This window comes from Anomalospiza imberbis, chromosome 16 (genome assembly GCF_031753505.1).
Source record: "Anomalospiza imberbis isolate Cuckoo-Finch-1a 21T00152 chromosome 16, ASM3175350v1, whole genome shotgun sequence".
Classification (NCBI taxonomy): Eukaryota; Metazoa; Chordata; class Aves; order Passeriformes; family Viduidae; genus Anomalospiza; species Anomalospiza imberbis.
This window is the reverse complement of record NC_089696.1, coordinates 15,636,824-15,656,979: the sequence shown is the minus strand read 5'-3', so window position 1 is coordinate 15,656,979 and position 20,156 is coordinate 15,636,824. Positions and strand designations below refer to the sequence as shown.

Sequence of the window (20,156 nt, the reverse complement as noted above, 5' to 3'; positions counted from 1 at the left end):
CATCAATTCATATGGGCTGAGCACACCCCTCACTGCTCTCTGGAAAGACAAATCCAGGTTTTTCATGGCATCCTTCTTGAGACCACGACACTTCATCAGCTCCTTCAGAAGAACAAATCCTGAACTGAGGCCAGAACTAGACTGGAAGGAGGGCTCTCCATGACTTTGCAGTGCTTCCAGAGCCTCTCCTGAATCAAACCCCTGCTTGGGAGGCTCAAATTTTAGTGAGCTGTACCCAGGATTCTCACTTGTGCAGAATGCAACCTTTTTCCTTTTTTTGTGCATGGGTTTTTTGGTTTGTTTGGGATTTTTTTTCCCCCCTTCACCACCTTTACTTTGAAAATAGAATCTTTCATTGCTAAAGCACCAGAGAACGTGGCAAAGTGACCACAGACACCCAGGGTGTGACGTGGCCTTGGGAAGCCTCGGGATGCTTTCCCAAAACCCTCGCCTGTGGCTGAGGCCGGTTTTTCATGGGATAACCAAGTCATGCAAGCATCCCCCATGCAAATCCACCCTGCTTCCACCCACCCTCGCAGCAAAACCTCCAAGGGCGCAGCTGCTCTTGGACTGTCCCCATCCAAAGTGCCTCTACCTGCGGACCACATGTTCAGACACACTGATGCTGCGGGATCGGAAGGCATCAACTGCAGAGGGTTCTTTCAGCTCTTTCACTGGAGGAGAGTTATTCAAGCCTTGCTTTGCATTTTTGGCTAGTCTTAAACTACTATGTGGAGAAGCACCAAGCCCCAAAAGAGGTCACAGAAGGGAGGAAACCATTGTAGGGATGTAGGTTGAAAGGTCACAGTCACAGGGTCAATATTGGGGGATCCCGGAGGGTGATGGAAAATAAAACAAATGCCAAAAAAAAAAAAGGGGAAACAAAAATTAAAACATACAAACAAGCAGAGCTTGCAAAGCATTAAAAAGACAAACCACATTTTGAAAACAAGAATTTAAATGTGCTACAAAACAAATGAAATTAGTACAAGTTAAAAGAAAAAAACTGGTTGAAATGAGAGTTGGAATACTGGGCTGTTCAGCAAAGGCAAGGGCACCTGAGGGCTCCCTGGGCACAAATTCCTCAAGGCTGAGGAGTTTTGTGCACTTCAACCCCCTCTTGTGTTATCCCAACTCACCACGACTCAACACCTGAGGGCTTCCACAGATCCTAAAATGCTTTAGCTGGACTAGGTCACAGCAGTTTTTAATAAGGGACAGGGACCACGACACCCATCTCTGTCCCCACTAAGCCTGGCCCAAAGCTGAGCTTTCCCCCAAGTCACAACACACCCAGGGCCTCCCAGAGGTGTCCCTCAGCCCAGCTTGGGGTCCTGGGGACACTGAGCCCCCCTGTTCCAGACCCTGCCACACTGCAGAGCCAACAAACACCCCTGGGGATGCTCCTGTGCCACCCCAGCTGCTTCAGCCCAGGCTCCCGGGAACCCCCTGGGCTCTGGGCTGGCATAGAAAGGAAATTACTGTGCACACTGGCAAGTGCCAGGAACACGTGGGAGATGACAGCAATTAAGATCCAAGAGGCACTTTAATTAGTCACTGAGATGCATGCCAGGCTCGGGGCTAATTTGGGCAGAACAGTTGGTCCAGCAGCTCCCATCCCCAGGGATAAAATGCAGGCACTAATTTAACCCTTATGGCTGGTTCTAAACACAATTTATTTGCCATCCTCATCTCAGTGAGCTCTTACATCTCAGATTGCCACCTGGAGGAAGCAGAATTTCTCTGTCCTTCTCCCAACAACCTCTCCCATATCACTTTTGGCCACAACTGCTGCAGAGAGCACAGGTTCATGCTCAGGGATGATCACCTACACCAACATCAAGACATCCAGGAGCCCTGAGAACTGCTGGGATCGTTACCCCTTGGAACACCCAGCACCTCAGCTATGGCAGGGAAACATTCTTTGGGCTTCAGGACTGAAAACCAAGCCCAGAAGCTTCTCAGGCAAGGAAACTGGAATCTGCTCCAGGCCCTTCCTCTGTGCCCTGGCCAGAATCCAAGCTCAGCCAGACCCAGAGGCAGTGGCATCCTGCTATTCCAGTGCTCTGGGCACTGCCTGAGTACAGCCACACTCCTCAGCAGAGATTTCTGTGGAAAGTGATCCAGCAAAAGCCTTTAGAGACAGTAGTATTCCAACCTGGTAGAATTTAACAGGTTTCTTAAGGGGGAAAAAAGAAAAAAAAGATTAGTTGGAATTCTAATTGGAGAGATGAGTGTCAAAAGGCTTCTCTTCCAAGTTTCTGGATGAAAGAGGAGGAGATGGGAGAGATGAAACACAACACAAGGTTTACAGCTGCAGCAGTAGGGCAGGGATGGTGTTTCTGCATTGCAAGACTCTGCTGCAGCCTTGCAGGTGAAGTAGAGGCACTTTCCCCAGGGCTCAGATGCCACCATGTGCTCACTGCTCACAACACTGAAGCAAGTTAAGTGAACCAATTTAGGTAATCCCTGCAGGTAAAAGGATATTGGAGAAACCCTGAATGCCTTCCAAGGAATATCTTCCTCCCCTGGCAAATGTTACTTTGAATGACTACTGGCAAGAATCGCTCTGACTTCTGAAGGCTTTGCTTAAAACTGTCATGATGGCTTCAAAAATTAAAAAAAAAAAAGGGACTGGGACATCCACACAGACAGAAAGCAGCTGTGTGCCAGCCAGTGCACTGACCTGACTGGGAACACCATGGAAAAACACAGTACTGGCTCTCTAATTTATCCAGGTCGTTGATCACAACCATTTCTTTGGCAATCATCTGAAAATGACTCGTTACAGATCAGTCATCAAAAGGAGTTCACACAATCCACATCAACATGGGATTCTGTTATCTCTGGCATTACCCTCTTCTCTCATCTCTGGTAACATTGCACTGACACACCCCAAGCTGACACGAGTGCTCGTTTTCAGAAGTGAACACCAAGAAGGCCCCCACTGCCTGCACAGGCCTGCAGGACAGGCAGCGCTGCCTCAGCTGCCCCACCAGGCTGCCAGCCCGGCTGGATCCCAGCTTCTCACCAACCTCACTGTCTCTGACCTAAAGAGGTTTACTTTGCTTGCTTACTGCACTGCCAGACTGGGATCACTACACCCAGCCTCCGTCAGGGACAGGCAGGGAAGGGCGAGAGCACGGGAGTGGGGAACACCAAACCCTGCTGGGGTCGAAGAGAATTTACCTCTTTGGCCTCTCATTCAGGCTGGTGCTGCGAGCCCTGAAGCTGTCCTTCTCTGGGGTGTCATCGAAGGACAGGAGCACGTTGGAGCGCAGGCCCTGCCGTGGGGACAAGAGGTGACAACGTGCAGCTCAAAATCTGCAGCTCAAAGCAGGAGAGCTCACAGAGATGCTGACAAGAAAGCCAGAATTCTGCTGGCTCCAAACAGAACCTTCAAAGATGTCAGATCAGCTTCGATCAGTCAGTTCTCCTGAGCGCTGCTGGACTGAGCAGTGCCATTACCTTGGTGATGTAGGGGACAAAGTCCTTGCGGAAGGGCAGGCGGCAGCGGATGAACCACATGGCGATCACATGGTGGGCCAGGCAAACGATGTACTGGTTAAACCTGCAGCAGCACAGACACCCACAGCTCAGTGTGCACTGCTCAGCCTGGCACACAGAACCGCTCCCTTACCTACTCACAGTGTAAAGGAAAAAAAAAACCTCAAAAATTCTGTTCAAGAGAAACCGGTTTTTGTCCAAGGCGATGATGTCCTAGAATTGTATCATGGAATTACAGAAGGGTTTGGGTGGGAAGGGATCTTAGAGATCATCCAGTTCCACCTTCCACTATCCCAGGTTGCTCCAAGTCCCATCCCACCTGGCCTTGGACATTTCCAGGGATCCAGGGGCAGCCACAGCTTCTCTGGGCACCCTGTGCCAGGGCCTGCCCACCCTCACTGGACAGAAATATCCCTTCTTCAAGAAAAGCCCGGTGACACCAGAATAAGCAACATCCTATGGATAACCTCGAACCAAAAGCTACAAGAAAAGGCTTTCCAAGCTCTCAGTTTCACAGGTGAGAGAGAAGCACATTGCTGTGGCCTTACTTGGAGGGGTTTGTGTAGGGCAGGGAGATGGCGAAGACGCTGGCGTACTGCTCTGCCGCGAAGTTCCGGTACAGGTGAGGCAGCCTGGCCAGAGCTGCAACAGTCCAACAGCAAAAGCAGCACAGGTGAGCCCTCAACACAACCCTTCAACATCCTAACTCAGTTTAATTTCTAATTTTTTGGTTTTTTCTGAATGATCAGTGACATGGAAGTTAAAATCACATCATGCAAGGAGAAGAAAGCAGCTCGTATTTCCATATGGCTGCACAACACAGAGTGCGTTTCTTTCTTCAGAGCAAGAGCTTCACACAGAAAACTTGTAACAAATGAGGTGATCCAACATCTATAACCTGAGCAAAGGCATCACAGCACATTCCTTATGACCAACACCATCAAACCCCCACATTCCACACAACAACCGCACCTACAGGAACTGAAAAGGAGAACATCACCACTTACTTGACAGAAATTCCAGCAGAGGGATTGCCATGTTGGCTGTGGCCGAAATGTGGGTGAGTTTGACAATCAGGACGGGCAGTGCCTTGATGATGATGTCGGGCATCTCCACGCTGCAGACTGACAGTGCCACCACGCACTGGCTGGCGCAGCGGTAGATGAGCCCGTGCTCCAGGCAGTACACGATCTCACGCTGGCAGAGCAGGGAAACACTCAGCACACCAACAAACACCCTGACACCACCTCCTGACTCCTGGCAGCACCCCAGAACACCCTGCAAGGTACCCCTGCTGCAAGGTACCCCTGCTGCAAGGGCTGTGTGACACAGCTGAGTGCTAGCAATGAGCTTTCAATAATGCTGCAGATACCCCAGGGCAAACTCTTATCAGGGAACTCCAGTCAAGTAGGTAGCTGAGACCTAAAGTTCCTGATTTAAGAGAAATTTTGAGTTTATAAGGGTCTTATGCAGAGGGTAAAGTCACTCAGTGACCTGTGAGGGGGAGAGGTGAGGAGGGAACCCACAGTTAATCCTATGTGGAGTCACCGAAGTGTTTTTTGACCCCAAATTCAGCAGATGCAGCATTTCCCAACAGCAAAGGGCAGTGTTACCTTGCACTTGTGTCTCCTAACCAGCTCCCAGGCTAAGCCATGCTCTACAGGCTCTGCCCTCCCCTCACCCTCCCATCTCCCCCACACCTGCTTGGCTTTGTCCAGGTAGTTGTGGTAAGATATCAGTGCTGTCAGAACAGGGACCACAGCCAGGTGCAAATCCGTGCGGGAAAAGCCTTCGGGGGTCCCGTGGAGCCTGTCCGTGGTCTTCTTGTCTGTGAGCTGACACATCACATGGCCAGTCAGGGCACCTCTCACTAAAACCCCCTCTGAAAGGCAGCAGAAGGCACTGCCCACAGCTCCCCAAGACCTGTACATACATATATTCATATACATGCATTAAAACACACAATTATTACCTATTCTGTACCTAGAACAACATTCTCAAAACACAGGGCGAGTGAGGATTGACAACCAGCCTGCTAATCTTTAAAATATTTGTCTGAAGACAAAAAACCCCCACTCAAAAATCCCCTCCAAGCAATTCCCAAGCAAACCAAGGAGCTGGGGACTGTGCCTCAGTGGCATTACCATGTAGCTCAGCGCAGAGGCCAGCTGGTCTATGTTGCAGGGAGAAGTTAAAAATAGCACTTTATAACGGAGGGACTCGGGTAATTTGTTGAGAACCAACTTCAGCACCTTCCAGTCTGTCTCCTGCAAAGACAGAAAATGTTAAGGCTGAAAATTTTTGCATGATTTCTCTTGAGTTTGGAAGATCAATCAAACTGCAGACAATGTGTCACTTCCTAGGCAGATGTAGGTCTTGTAGTGGTTGATACAGAAAAAGAAGTGGCATTTAGCTGTCACAAGTTTCTCCCTGTCTGTCACCCAGCTCTAGGTGCAATACTGGCACCACAAACTGGAAGAGAAATTATATTGAGATCTGACAACCAGAATTCAATTCTCCTAAGCACCAGCACCAATTAACTCCTAGAGCAAGCCAAGCCCTCAGCACAGATCTGTGTCCAATGCCACCCTCAGGAACAATTTCTTTTTACAGTTTATTGGTGATGAAACATTCACAAATTCTCAAAACACCTCACAAACTTGCAGTGGGAGAGGTTTTCATTCCAAATGCCCTCTCAGAAGCAGGATGGCTTCTTGGATCTTGTTTAACAAGCACAGCTTTTGCCCTTGCCTGCTCTGAAGCAGTGCAATGAAAGCTGTGCTTATTTTCTGAAGAGCTGGACTGCTGCTCCCACTGGTGGCTGTGAGGCTGCACAATCACACCCAGATTTTGAGCAGGAGGAGCAGAAATTGCTTTTCAGGCTTTATTTAAGATCTCTGGGCTGGAATTTGACAGGCAGCTGTCAAATTGGTGCCAGGAGGGGACAGAAGGATGCCAGGAGGGGACAGAAGGATGCCAGGAGGGGACATACCTGCTTCAAACACTGCAGGAGGACCCCAAAGACCATGGAGTAGGGCAGGTGTCCCACCCGGACAGTGGCACCCTGGGAAGGCACACTGGGGCTGCCTGAAGGTGGGGACAGGGTGCCAGGGGGCTTTTTCTCAGAAGCCCTTTTCTCTGCCTCTCTGCAACACGGAAAGGGAGAAAAATACATGGCATTTTTACAGCTTATTCATGTGACCTACAGCACCACCCTGTTTGGGAGCCAGGTTAAAGACTGAACAATATAATCTGCATTTTCAATTCTAAAAAGCACAGGATTGCCCAGCAGACACACTGCAATCAGCCAGTTTGAACAATGAAGGATTTTTCTATCTAATTTAGAAAGGTATCTTTTGGGCTGTGTTACACAACTTTAGACAAGCTATAAAATTAAAACTCGTCAGATTTGTACAAATCATCAAATCAAAATTCAGTGTGGAACTGGTTTGAGGCAAAAAATTGCACATTTTTGGTGTAAGTTTTGTGAACTTGAACTTAAATTTCATGTCTGAGATTGAGAGCTTTGCAGGTAAGTGATTTGTAAGAACAGTTCACCAAAGCCTTACTGGTTCAGACAATCCTAGGCTGTAACTACAGACTGGTCTAGGATTTGGAAGATTTAGGGAAAAACTGCAGATGGCTACTGATGGCACAATAAGCTCAGTGAGAACACAATTTAGTTTGAAAAACAGCGTTTTAAAAATAAAAAATAAATTAAGAAGTGTCCAAGACCAGGTTGGGTGGGGTTTGGAGCACCTTGGGACAGTGGAAGGTGACCCTGCCCATGGCAGGGGTGGCACTGGATGACCTCCAGGATCCCTTCCAACCCAAACCACTCTGTGATTCTTTTGCCTAACACAATGAGAAACCTACACAAAGTCACAGAGGCAGTAGGGGCTGAACCTCACTGCTCCATCCTTGTTGGAAAGGCCGAGGCGGTGCAGGGAGTCAGCTCGGAGCATCAGCAGGAAATCAAACACCTGCAACAGGGAAGGCACTGGAGTCACTGAAACCCCGAGCCACTGCAATACTCTCCCACCCCCACACGATATTCTTCCAGGTGCAAAAGGATTTTTAGGAGAAGCCACGGCTTGTTCTGCAGGAGGCATCACTGCTGGCGTCACACTGCACTTACATACCCGTGTGAGCCAAGGAACATTTAATTCTACTTCTTGCAAGCTCCACAGCACCCAGTCCCCACCTGCCACCCAGGAATGCCAGAGGATTGTGCAGCTCTGGGAGCACAGGGGCTGCTCCTACCTGCAGCCTGATGCTGCTGGCCACGGGGAGGCTGTAGGAGTACTTGTAGTGGCGCTGGACGTGCTGGATCAGCATCTCGTACACGCGCGTGGCGTGGCTGGAGGGCAAACTGTACAGCTTGGTCTGCAGGCACAGAAACACAGCCCAGCCCCAGGGGCCTGTCACAAACCTGGGGCTGCGCTGCCAATTCCAGCAGAAATGCAGCAAAAGCTTCATCCTCATTGTAACACGAGCAGGTGGCTCTGGAAGGAACCTCTGCAAAGACTCCGGAGCAGCTCTGGCTGCTCCAGAGAACAGCCTGCTCTTCACCACAGCCCAGGACATGCTGCCCAAACACAACAGATCTATTAAATCTATTCAAGGTTATGAACGCCTCCTTTCTGCTAATTTATGGCCACATCCTCCCTCCACACAGGAAAACGTGCTCATCTGGGTTGTGCAACGGGAGTTCGGAAAATACAACACTTCGCAAACAGTCCCACAGTGCTCAACATCAAAGGACCGACCAAAACAACGCTTACAATATTAAATAGTTCAAAGTCAGAATATTTAGTAGTGGGAGAAGAGTTATCTAAAAAGCCAAGTCCAGCAGAAGAGTATTATGAAAAATTTGTGTTTAATGCTCTGCAGCATTTACCTGAAGAATTATCAGGAGCCCAAGAACTGCTGTCTTGACATCCTCCAGAGAAGCTGAATATGACAGCAAGTCCCTCTCTTCCAGTTCAGAAGGAGATGACAGAGAATGTGCAGCCACCTTTGAAAGAGAAGAGCAACACAAGGTTTAAACCTGCAGCACATCCTTTCTCTATTTCCACGCTGGAAGGGGAGGGAAGCCTCAGGAAGTCACCCCTGCTGGGAAATTCACCTTCTCTATGATATCCAGCAGGCTGTTGAAGTGGTGAGTGTTGCAGCCTTCAGCCAGGTCCACCAGCAGCTGAGTGGCCAATTTTCGGACCTGATGGTCTTTATCCTCTGGGATGTGAGCCAGCTGGGAGATCACCACCAGGTTTATCAGCTCTTCCTGCAAGAGGACAGACCCTCCTAAGCTGTTAGATGTCCAGCACGTTAGAGAAAGAATTGCAAACAAAAGAAATCAGCTATTCTGGTACCACGCTTGTTCCTCCATTCCTTCATCTCCGCTTCCATCCAACAGGTATTTCTGTCTGCCAGCCCTCTAGATATTTGTGACTTTTATTGAACTTTTCAGTGCTTTGGGTTTTGTCTGACCTATAGATTTGACAGCCCAGGCTCAAACAGACAAGCGATTTCTAGGCCTTGTTTTTTTGAGAGAGGAAACAACAACAGCTTCATGTTTTCACAAATCTTGAAGGAACCCAAGGAGCATGTCTGCCCCTTCCTGCCCTCTGACACTTTGGGCACATCCTGAGGAGCTCAAGATATCCCTGGAGCTCCTCCCTAACTCCTCTCTCACAGAGTTTCCATCTTGGACAGCAATTAAACTGCAAGCACCCAGACCAGTCACTGCTCAATTGTCCAGTCCCCATCCATTTACAAAGCTTTTAAATCAGCTTTGCAGCTCTCACATCGACTGTCAATTCTTCCAAAACAAAATGGACATGGAATTAATGGCCTTAAAACAGGGAAGCCAAGACACAACCAGGTCTGTTCTCAAAACCCTGCAGCTCCCACTGCAAACTGCACATTCCTGTATCCAGCTAGGAGAAATAATGGCAAATCCCCCCAGAAGCATCCCAAAGAAACAGGTGTGTGGGGGTGAGATTTAGAGGCCAGGGCTGTGCCTCCCCCGAGGGCAGAGGTGACCTGAAACCCCCAGGACAATGTGTTCCACCAAAGGCTTTCCCACACACCTGAGACCTCACCTGGGACCCCCAGGCAAACACCCACCTCATAGAACTGCCTGTTGATGCTCAGCACAAAGGACAGCACATCCAGAACCTTAATCCTAACAGCACTACGGCTCTCGTTCCTAAAACAGGAAGAGCACATCCAAAATGAGTAAAATAAGAGTTGTTGGTATTTAGTGAAGGGGGAAAAGAAAAGTAAAACAAGAAACTTCTTCTGAGTTGGAACAGTGAGAGATCAGCTGAGCCCTCAGTTAATGTCTCTACACCTGAAATCAGATTCAAGAACAATTGGAAATTCAAATCCCAGTTCAGCTTTTGCTCCTTCTGCAGACCTGTAATTGCAGCTTTCCCATTTCCAATCCAAACCAGGAAGCACATGTCAAAAGAACAAGTGCTCTGGTGAGCAAATTTAAAACCAAACACATGGCACTGAGGAAGAGCTGCTCTTTGGCAGCATTTCACAGAGGAGACAGAAGTTTGTTATTGCTCTGTGTTGATGTTTCAGAGCACAGAATCCCTCAGGGAGCACCAATTCAAAACCAGATAACTGGAATACTGGATAACCACATGCAATCCTAATGCTTAACAGGAAAATCTGGTTTGGTGTCAGAACTACAAAGTGCTGTGGAGTGGAACACAACTGCCTAAGCTAATTGGGATAGTATTGAATGGAATGAAAGAGAAGAAAAAAGCAGCATAAAGAACTCAGTGGAAAGCTTTTATTCTGTTAAATAAGTCCTTTCATGTGCTGTGCCCTGGGACTACCACACTTCTCAGCAGCCACTTACTAACTTAGAACTTCAGAACGTTAGAACTTCAGAAAACAAGATTATCTAACATGACAAGGTGGCAACAAACACTTGAAAGTGCTTCTTAAAAGTAAGAAGTTCCTAAAGTCATGATTTCCTACCTGAAGAATCTCTCCATTAAGAGCTGCAGGTTGTGGATCCAGCCATCTTTGGCAGGGTGGATAGACTGAGCTCTGTATGTTATCAGGTTTAACACAGAAGATTCCTTCATGGAAAGACCAAGAAATGTTTTTTTGTGTATAAGCAAACATAACAAGTCCATTCCCCCAACCCCCTCCATGGGAATAAGGCTCATGGAAGTCCTTGCTGGGATTTTCTGACCATTTCCTATTTTAGGACTCTCAAATTTCAGCTGTAACAGAGCAGACCCAAAAGGAGGACAATAATAAAGCCTTACTGGTCTCTGATCAGCACATCTTTCCACCAGCTCAAAAAATCTCTCTTCAGAGCCATGAAAATCATTCTGGTCACAGAGTTCTTCTACTGTGGTCAAAAGATCATGTACAATGGACTTCAGTTCTTGGCTCTCCAGAACCTGAAAAAAGACAAAACCATTCCTGAAAGAGTTCCACCTTGCCAAAAAGTGCTAATTTTAAATACAAACAGAAAACTCAGAGAACCACAGCAGTGAGAACTGGGCTAAGCCTTTCTCAGCTTCCATTTCCCTGCAGTGCACAAACAGATCAATTTGCAGAACGATTTATGGCAAAGCCTTGGGACTGAAAGCACATCCAGGCAGGCCCAATACCCACCTGCAGCTGCTGCAGCAGTCTCTCCATGATGTCCAGGAGGATATCCCAGGTCACAGCCTGCAGCCCCTTGCCATATTTCTTAATCAGGCGTGTGATGGACAGAACGATCTCGTAGGACACGACTGCGTTGGGACAGGTCATGGCCTGGAAGCCAAAGCCCTTCAGTCAGTGAGCAGGCGGGGAGCAGAGCCCACAGACCCTCCGCACCCACATGCAACACGCCTTATTAATTAGGAAATCAGCCTGGAGGCCTGAGAGAAATCCATCCGAGTCTCTGCACACAAAGCACACAGCACAGAACCACTTTCTCAAAGCAGTTCTGCTCTCCGGCGAGCAGCTGTAGCTCAGATGGCAGGCACAGCCCCATCCTACAGGCAGACAAGGCGACTAAAGCCAGTAATTCCTGCTTGAGGCACTCAGATGAGGAACTCTTGAGAGCTCTGAGGCTGCCCCCGAGACACCCTCCCTCACTTTTTGTACCACCCACTGGGAAGAGTGAAAGTTGTTGCTTTGTGTTTTAATTTTTAAGGTAAAGTACCCACAGTGTAGGTATCTGCTAGAAAGGATTCAGACTTTGCTTTTCTGGCCAAAGATATGCAAGAAGGCGGCCTCAGCTACAGACATAAATCCTCTTGTTTTACTTGTTTTACTGTTTCTCCCTGCTTCACCCCACACCCATTTTCTCCCTCTCGTCCTCCAGGCCTACAAAGATCTCTTTGGTGTAGGGGGCCACATTTTTGGTTTAAATTTGTCCAAGTAATTAACAAGTTCCCCCAGCATCCCAGCCTACCTTGAGGAATGAAGGCAGCACTGAAGTGGGGGAGTTCCTGAGGGAATTGAGGCGGTGAGCCCCCCACAGAGCCATCCCAACAAAGAACACAGCTCCTCTCAGCAGGGCTGCATCTGCCATGTAGGATCTAAGGACAGGGGGAAGGGAAGACTCAGACCATGCCACAGTTATTTCAGCATACAAACTCAACAGGAATATGCACTGTCCCAACAGGAATTCCCAGCTGTTACACATCAGGGCCTTGCACAGCAATGGGCAAACATGAAAAGCAGAAAAACATTCACCACAACTTTAAACAGAGGGAAATTAAATTCAGAAATGCCCTAAATGAGCACCTCAGCAGCATCACTAGAAAGGGAAATTATTTCTAAGCACCAGAACCTTCAGCTTGTCCTGCTGAGGTTGGTGACTCCACATCTATCTCACCAGGACCTTACTGAATTCCTTGGATTTGTTGGATCCTCCTCCCTTACCTGTCTTCCATGATCCTGCACATGTTGTAGATGGCACTGTGTCCCAGGTGAGTTCCCAAGAGGTTGCGCATGAGCTGCAAATTCAGAGAGAACACCTCAATCCCCAATTGTTAAAACACTCAGTGGCCTAAACATGGATTTAACCGGCCATGCTTCTGGAGTAAATGTGTCCTGCCTTTCCAAACCAGGACAGGAGCCTGTCACAGCAGCTGAAACCAGGGGAGAATCCCATGGACTTGAATCCCGTGGACGCTGATCCCTTCAATACTTCAACAATTTTTAATTTACTCTTAAAACCAAGCTGAAACTGGTGGCAGATGTGCACAGGTAAGTCTGACACTTCATCCAGGAGTGAACTCATGAAAGCAAGCAGGGCTTCTGACCTTCCAGCAGGGCTCACAGAGCTCCTTCACGTTGATGGTGCGGCACAGGGTGATGATGAACACGGGCAGGTTCTCCGAGGGCAGGCAGTTATAACAAACAACTGCATCCAGGACTTGCAGGGAAATCTTTGGGAAAGGAAAAAACAAAATGTTTGTACACTTTCCTGTGAATCAATCGGGTCAAATCCTCACCTGGCACATCCAGGAAATCTTCTGGATGTCAAAAGGGATGAAGATTTTTTTTTTTTCTTTTTGAAAAGCATTGTCGATTCATTTAACAAATTGATTAATGCTCTGTTTGCTTTGGAATAAATTACTGGTGTATGAGATTTACTGGCTTACAAATAACACAATATTGCATCAGCTCTCTTGAAAGATGAGAATAAACCCAGAGTCTGATGATCTGATTTTGTTTGTAAAAGTTACAAAGAACTTCAAAGAGTTCTGCAGTTCTAAAAGAAACTCAGATCACTGACCTCTATGTCCATAGACGATGAAGTCTGAATGCACAAGAGGCAGATCTTGCTGTTAAGAAAGAACATTTAATTAGAATTGTTTGCTCCACATGATTTTAGGCAAATTACAAAGAGCCAGAACAGTCAGGTTAATTGCCTTGTTATTTAACTCCTCACTGCCCTTCCTGTGGCAATGTTGGTGGCACCCCAAGGGACACTGAGCTCTGCAGGCTCTTTTATAAAGTTAAAGGGAGACTTAAATGCAGCTCAGGTAATGCAACAGCACAGATCCTTGTGAGACTAAGCAATGCAAGCAGGCCCAGCCATTGGAATGGGAAAAGCACATTAAGTTAAGCTAAAACAAATCTGAACACTGCAAGAACTGAAAATCAAATATTTGTCAGAAATCACCTAAGATGAAACAGATCCAGATGAGGACAAAAAATATCCCAGTTGTCTCTATACTGATCTTCAACTTTCTCTCTAATTTACTAGGAATAAGCAGGTAGGAGTTAAAAAAAAAAACAACTTACTGGACCATGTCAGCTACGTAGTCTTCCAGATAGCAGCTATTGAATTTCACCAGGTTCACCAGAACCAGGAGGAACTCAGAAGTCAGCCCAACATCCATCCACTGCAGCACAAAATCAGCTAAAGAAGGAAAAAAACCCTGTTACAATACGCCTTCTACCCAGGAATGACACCTCTACCTTGTTCTGTTATCACTGGTGTCTCTGCCTGGATTTATTCCCCCCAAACTGAAGAGGGGCTGGGACCACACTCACCCAGCTCCTCCTCTAGGTAGGTGATGTATCGTCCGTTCTCCGTCAGAGCCTTGAACACCTCCAGCCGTTCGTGCAAATCTTCATTGGAGGGATAATCCTTAATAACCTTAAAAAAATGGGCTCTGAGGATCCCCAGCCTCTCACCCTTGAAATGAAAAAAGGGAAGGGGTTAAGGGCTGGACATTAGCAGGGTATACCTCAGCAATCTTCATGCTTTAAATTAGCTTTTTGTTGAATCAATGCCTATTCTCTCCATAAGCACCCACCCCTGCTTTCTCAGAACACTGAGAATGACAACTTTGGGCTGACTCAGCCCCCTGTTTGTGCAACACATTGGGAAATCTGAAAAATTCGTTGTGTGCTGAACTGGGCCAGGCTAGAAGTGTCTCACACAGAACCCCTTGCATACCTGAAACATCAAAACCAGCTGCAAACTGGGACTAGAAGGTCTGGGCAAAGACCACATAAAATCTGCTGAATTATGCTGAACTTAACCCAAAGTATTTCCTCTTTCTCAAGAGCATTACCCCAAACCAGAACAGCTTTGTATGAAAAGTTTTGCTACGAGGTCAAATCAAGACTTAAAACTAAAACGTTTCCTCTTCTCATTTATGAGACACAACCAAAATTACAAATATGAACCTTTGCAGAGAAGAGCTCCCTGGTGCTTTTCCCATTTCCCCCTGACAAAGCCCAGTTTAGGTCGGTGTCCCCTGCCCCGTGGGGCTGTTGTCACCTGTCCCTGGACGATGGACTTGAGCAGGTGGAGCACGGCGTGCCTGGCCTCGGCGGGACGCTCCGGCTGCAGCATGTCAGCCACCACCTTCCACACGGCCTCCACGGCGTGCTGGGAGCAGAAACAAAAACCAAAACCAAAGCAAAAGCATGAGGCAGGAAAGCTCAGCTCCTCCAGGACCTCCAGCCAGCAGGTCACAACGAATTATGGCAATTCATGATGAAGAGCCAGGCATTCCATGTGCGGAGTTCTCTGTTCTGAGGGACACTCACCCACCTGGTCACACACTCAGATCTACCCCAGGAGACACCAAATCCAGCCCTACGCCAGTTCTCTGTTCTGAGGGACACTCACCCACCTGGTCACACACTCAGATCTACCCCAGGAGACAGCAAATCCAGCCCTACGACCCAGGAACTGTAATTCCTCATTCCACACTCACTGCCAAGTGGGAATATTTGTGCAGAAGCCTTCACCCAGCTACAAGATGAGTTCAAAACCAGTTGGGGGATGCTTATTAATGAGCCAGGAGATAAGGAAACCTCTCCAAACATCATCTCCCATGAGCTGTCCTGAATATCCACAGCATTCTCCTTCCAGGAAGGTCCAGGAAGCCCAAGTGCTCCATCCCCTCTGCTACAGAGCTGGAAGGTTGGGCAGACTAATTCCCTTTTACAGCACAAAGCAGCCTCTGGGATCACCCATTTTAAAAAGCTTTCTAAATAACAGGAGTCCCTTACGATAGTTTGAGAGCTGCTGCTTAAATTTCCATCTTTCCAATACTCACTGAACACTTTGGAACTCACCTCTTCAATTTTTTTGGTTTTTGCCACTTCACAAATTTGACTGATTGCTCGTATCCTGTTACTCAATCCACACTCTATGCTCAGTTCCTGGAAAGAAATGGAGAAATAAGCTAACAGTTTATCTTACCAGAAACACTTATCCATTTCTCCAAGGGGAGAAGGAATTCTGGTCTCTTTCTCCCTTTTCTTTGTATTTTCCTCCTTGTGTGCCAACTATTCTGCTTACAGACTTGTGGTACCAATTACTGGAATAAATTATTTTATTCTTCATTTCCACAGAACTGTAAGGTTTTCATAAAACAGAAACAGTTCCCAGCTTGTGGAAACTGCCACAACAGAAACTTCATCAAGCTCAGACCATAAAAAATCACGGGGACAGGGAAATAGCCTGAAACCCAACATAACAAATATCTCCAAAGTATTCAAAGAGTGAATAACTCAAATGCTGGAGCTGCAAACTAGATGAGTTCTACATCCAGTTCACCAGAGAATGAACTGAGAGTTCAGGAGAGGGAATGATGGAGAGGAACTGAGTGCCAAAAACCCAGGAGAGGCGCAAGCTCTCCTGATGCCCTCAGCTGAGGTACCCCAGGCACTACCCCCACCTTCACTCCACTCAGTTCTCACACCTTGAGTATTTCTGCGGTGATGATAAACTCTGTCTGCTTGCCCTCCGACGACTTGGAACTCCCCCGGGATGTTCCCAGCCCCAGGAGGTTCCTGAACTTCTCCTTCAGCCCGGAATCCTTGCTCTGAGGCTTTGCCATTGCTGCCAAGCGCTGAGGCCCTGCAAACACAGAGCAGGGATCTGGTAAGGGAGAACCAAGGGGGATATTTCAGCAGGAAAACCCCAATAACAGCATCACAGCAGGGCTTTTCCAAAGAGCCTGGGTGTCTTGAGCCTTTTCAAACACGGGAGAAGCCCAACACTGAGGAAACACAAGGAGCTTGTGCTGCCCCTGCCTTCAGCACCTGCATCCGCAGCTCCCCATGGAACACGGGGCCTTTGGGATCCCCTTTCCCGGGAGCTGTGAGTGCCCAGCCCACCACACAGGCTGATTCCTGCAGTATGTCCACGCGCACACACTTTTTGGAGGGTGTGAGCTGGACACTTGTTCCCAAAGCAAAGGCCAAGCCCACGGTGCTGCGCTGTCGATGTGGAAGTGAGGGAGGACTTACAGATGTGAGTGTTGGAACATCCAAGTGCTGCCATGGCAGGAGACAGCCATGACAAGAACAAGGCAAGAACAAGGCCAAGAGCAAGGACGGCCATTGCAACAACAACCTCCAGAGAGTGCCTCCCCCTGCCCGACCCACTGTCCCCTGGGACCCTGGGCACACGGCCCTGCACAACCCCAGAGCCCTCCATCCCCGCGGACATCCCATGGCCTTCCCACAGCCCGGGCACAGCAATCCCTGCTGCTCCCGGGGATGCACCACACAGCCTGTCCCTGCATCCCAGGGGACACGCCATGGACACACCATGGACCCCATCCCAATGTCACCAAGGGACACGCCATGGACCCCGGCCCAGTGTCACCAGGGGACACGCCATGGACACACCATGGACCCCATCCCAATGTCACCAGGGGACACGCCATGGACCCCGGCCCAGTGTCACCAGGGGACACGCCATGGACACACCATGGACCCCATCCCAATGTCACCAGGGGACACGCCATGGACCCCGGCCCAGTGTCACCAGGGGACACGCCATGGACCCCATCCCAATGTCACCAGGGGACACGCCATGGACCTTGGCCCAATGACACCAGGGGACACACCATGGACCCCATCCCAATGACACCAGGGGACACGCCATGGACCCCGGCCCAGTGCCACCAGGGGACACGCTATGAACCCCATCCCAACGTCACCAGGGGACACGCCATGGACCCCGGCCCACCATCCCTGGGGACACAGCCGGACCCCAGCCCTCTGTCCCCAGGGGCACTTGGAGTGCACCGCCCTGGGGACCCCCAGAGCCCTAACCCACCCCGGGCGTTGGCACATTGTGCCCCAGCGACCCCCAAACAACCCAGGACACAGCACATCCCACCGCCAACCGGGGACACAGCACATCCCACCGCCAACCTGGGATATACAACATCCCACCGCCAAACCGGGATACACAACATCCCACCGCCAACCCGGGACACACAACATCCCACCGCCAACCCGGGACACACAACATCCCACTGCCAAACCGGGACACACAACATCCCACCGCCAACCGGGGACACACAACATCCCACCGCCAACCCGGGACACACAACATCCCACCGCCAAACCGGGACACACAACATCCCACCGCCAACCCGGGACACACAACATCCCACCGCCAACCCGGGACACACAACATCCCACTGCCAAACCGGGACACACAACATCCCACTGCCAAACCGGGACACACAACATCCCACTGCCAACCTGGGATACACAACATCCCACCGCCAAACCGGGACACACAACATCCCACCCCCAACCCGGGACACAGCACATCCCACCGCCAAACCGGGACACAGCACATCCCACCGCCAAACCGGGACACACAACATCCCACCGCCAAACCGGGACACACAACATCCCACCGCCAACCTGGGATATACAACATCCCACCGCCAAACTGGGATATATAACATCCCACCGCCAAACCGGGACACACAACATCCCACCGCCAAACCGGGACACACAACATCCCACCGCCAAACCGGGACACACAACATCCCACCGCCAAACCGGGACACACAACATCCCACCGCCAAACCGGGACACGCCACATCCCACCGCCAAACCGGGACACACAACATCCCACCGCCAAACCGGGACACACAACATCCCACCGCCAAACCGGGACACAACATCCCACCGCCAAACCGGGACACAGCACATCCCACCGCCAACCCAGGACACAGCACATCCCACCGCCAAACCGGGACACGCAACATCCCACCGCCAAACCGGGACACACAACATCCCACTGCCAACCCGGGACACACAACATCCCACCGCCAACCCGGGATACACAACATCCCACCGCCAACCCGGGATACACAACATCCCACCGCCAAACCGGGACACAACATCCCACCGCCAAACCGGGACACACAACATCCCACCGCCAAACCGGGACACACAACATCCCACCGCCAACCCAGGACACAGCACATCCCACCGCCAAACCGGGACACGCAACATCCCACCGCCAAACCGGGACACACAACATCCCACTGCCAACCCGGGACACACAACATCCCACCGCCAACCCGGGATACACAACATCCCACCGCCAACCCGGGATACACAACATCCCACCGCCAAACCGGGACACACAACATCCCACCGCCAAACCGGGACACACAACATCCCACCGCCAACCCGGGACACACAACATCCCACCGCCAAACCGGGACACACAACATCCCACCGCCAAACCGGGACACGCCACATCCCACCGCCAAACTGGGATATACAACATCCCACCGCCAAACCGGGACACACAACATCCCACCGCCAAACCGGGACACACAACATCCCACCGCCAAACCGGGACACACAACATCCCACCGCCAAACCGGGATACACAACATCCCACCGCCAAACCGGGACACAGCACATCCCACCGCCAACCTGGGACACACAACATCCCACCGCCAAACCGGGACACGCCACATCCCACCGCCAAACCGGGACACGCCACATCCCACCGCCAACCTGGGACACACAACATCCCACCGCCAAACCGGGACACACAACATCCCACCGCCAAACCGGGACACGCCACATCCCACCGCCAAACCGGGACACGCCACATCCCACCGCCAACCTGGGACACACAACATCCCACCGCCAAACCGGGACACACAACATCCCACCGCCAAACCGGGACACACAACATCCCACCGCCAAACCGGGACACACAACATCCCACCGCCAAACCGGGACACAACATCCCACCGCCAAACCGGGACACGCCACATCCCACCGCCAACCTGGGACACACAACATCCCACCGCCAAACCGGGACACGCAACATCCCACCGCCAAACCGGGACACACAACATCCCACCGCCAACCCGGGACACACAACATCCCACCGCCAAACCGGGACACAACATCCCACCGCCAAACCGGGACACACAACATCCCACCGCCAAACTGGGATATACAACATCCCACCGCCAACCTGGGATATACAACATCCCACCGCCAAACTGGGATATACAACATCCCACCACCAAACCGGGACACGCCACAACCGCGGGGGACACACAGCGGGGGACACAGCCCAGACCCCCCGAACACAACGGGGACTGAACACCCCAGACCCCAGCAAACACAGCGGGGGTCGCGCCGCAGCCCCCCCGAACACAACCGGGGTTGCATCCCCCGAACACAACGGGGGTCGCGCCGCAGCCCCCGGACACACAGCGGGGGCACAGCGCGGCCCCCTCCCCGGTGCCGGTCCCCCGTCACTCACCCCGAGCCCAGCCCGGCCCGGCCCGGCCCGGTCCCGCCGCCCCCGGCCCGCTCCGCTCGGGGCCCGGTGCCGGCCCCGCCCCGCGCTCGCC

General features: G+C 50.5%; 1 protein-coding gene across 4 annotated transcripts in view; it reads right to left on the bottom strand.

Moving 5' to 3' along the window:
- TSC2 (TSC complex subunit 2) overlaps window positions 1-20,139 on the bottom strand; it is a 35,591-nt gene extending 15,452 nt beyond the window's left edge. For 2 of the 4 annotated variants that reach the window (XM_068207308.1, XM_068207309.1), the window contains exons 1-26: window positions 20,066-20,139; window positions 16,215-16,372; window positions 15,586-15,672; window positions 14,780-14,890; window positions 14,044-14,188; window positions 13,792-13,909; window positions 13,280-13,328; window positions 12,804-12,929; window positions 12,421-12,494; window positions 11,948-12,074; window positions 11,158-11,301; window positions 10,803-10,940; window positions 10,507-10,610; window positions 9,637-9,718; window positions 8,636-8,791; window positions 8,408-8,524; window positions 7,771-7,893; window positions 7,384-7,490; window positions 6,500-6,653; window positions 5,652-5,774; window positions 5,208-5,342; window positions 4,515-4,704; window positions 4,056-4,149; window positions 3,469-3,571; window positions 3,190-3,284; window positions 596-727 (exon numbers count right to left, since the gene is read on the bottom strand). In XM_068207308.1, the coding sequence (XP_068063409.1) occupies window positions 596-727; window positions 3,190-3,284; window positions 3,469-3,571; window positions 4,056-4,149; window positions 4,515-4,704; window positions 5,208-5,342; window positions 5,652-5,774; window positions 6,500-6,653; window positions 7,384-7,490; window positions 7,771-7,893; window positions 8,408-8,524; window positions 8,636-8,791; window positions 9,637-9,718; window positions 10,507-10,610; window positions 10,803-10,940; window positions 11,158-11,301; window positions 11,948-12,074; window positions 12,421-12,494; window positions 12,804-12,929; window positions 13,280-13,328; window positions 13,792-13,909; window positions 14,044-14,188; window positions 14,780-14,890; window positions 15,586-15,672; window positions 16,215-16,352 (2,972 nt within the window). In that variant the 5' untranslated portion in view covers window positions 16,353-16,372; window positions 20,066-20,139. The remainder of the gene's footprint in view (window positions 1-595; window positions 728-3,189; window positions 3,285-3,468; window positions 3,572-4,055; window positions 4,150-4,514; window positions 4,705-5,207; window positions 5,343-5,651; window positions 5,775-6,499; window positions 6,654-7,383; window positions 7,491-7,770; window positions 7,894-8,407; window positions 8,525-8,635; window positions 8,792-9,636; window positions 9,719-10,506; window positions 10,611-10,802; window positions 10,941-11,157; window positions 11,302-11,947; window positions 12,075-12,420; window positions 12,495-12,803; window positions 12,930-13,279; window positions 13,329-13,791; window positions 13,910-14,043; window positions 14,189-14,779; window positions 14,891-15,585; window positions 15,673-16,214; window positions 16,373-20,065) is intronic. The other 2 variants (XM_068207310.1, XM_068207311.1) reach the window with 2 other exon arrangements.
- Between the last annotated feature and the right edge of the window lie 17 nt (window positions 20,140-20,156).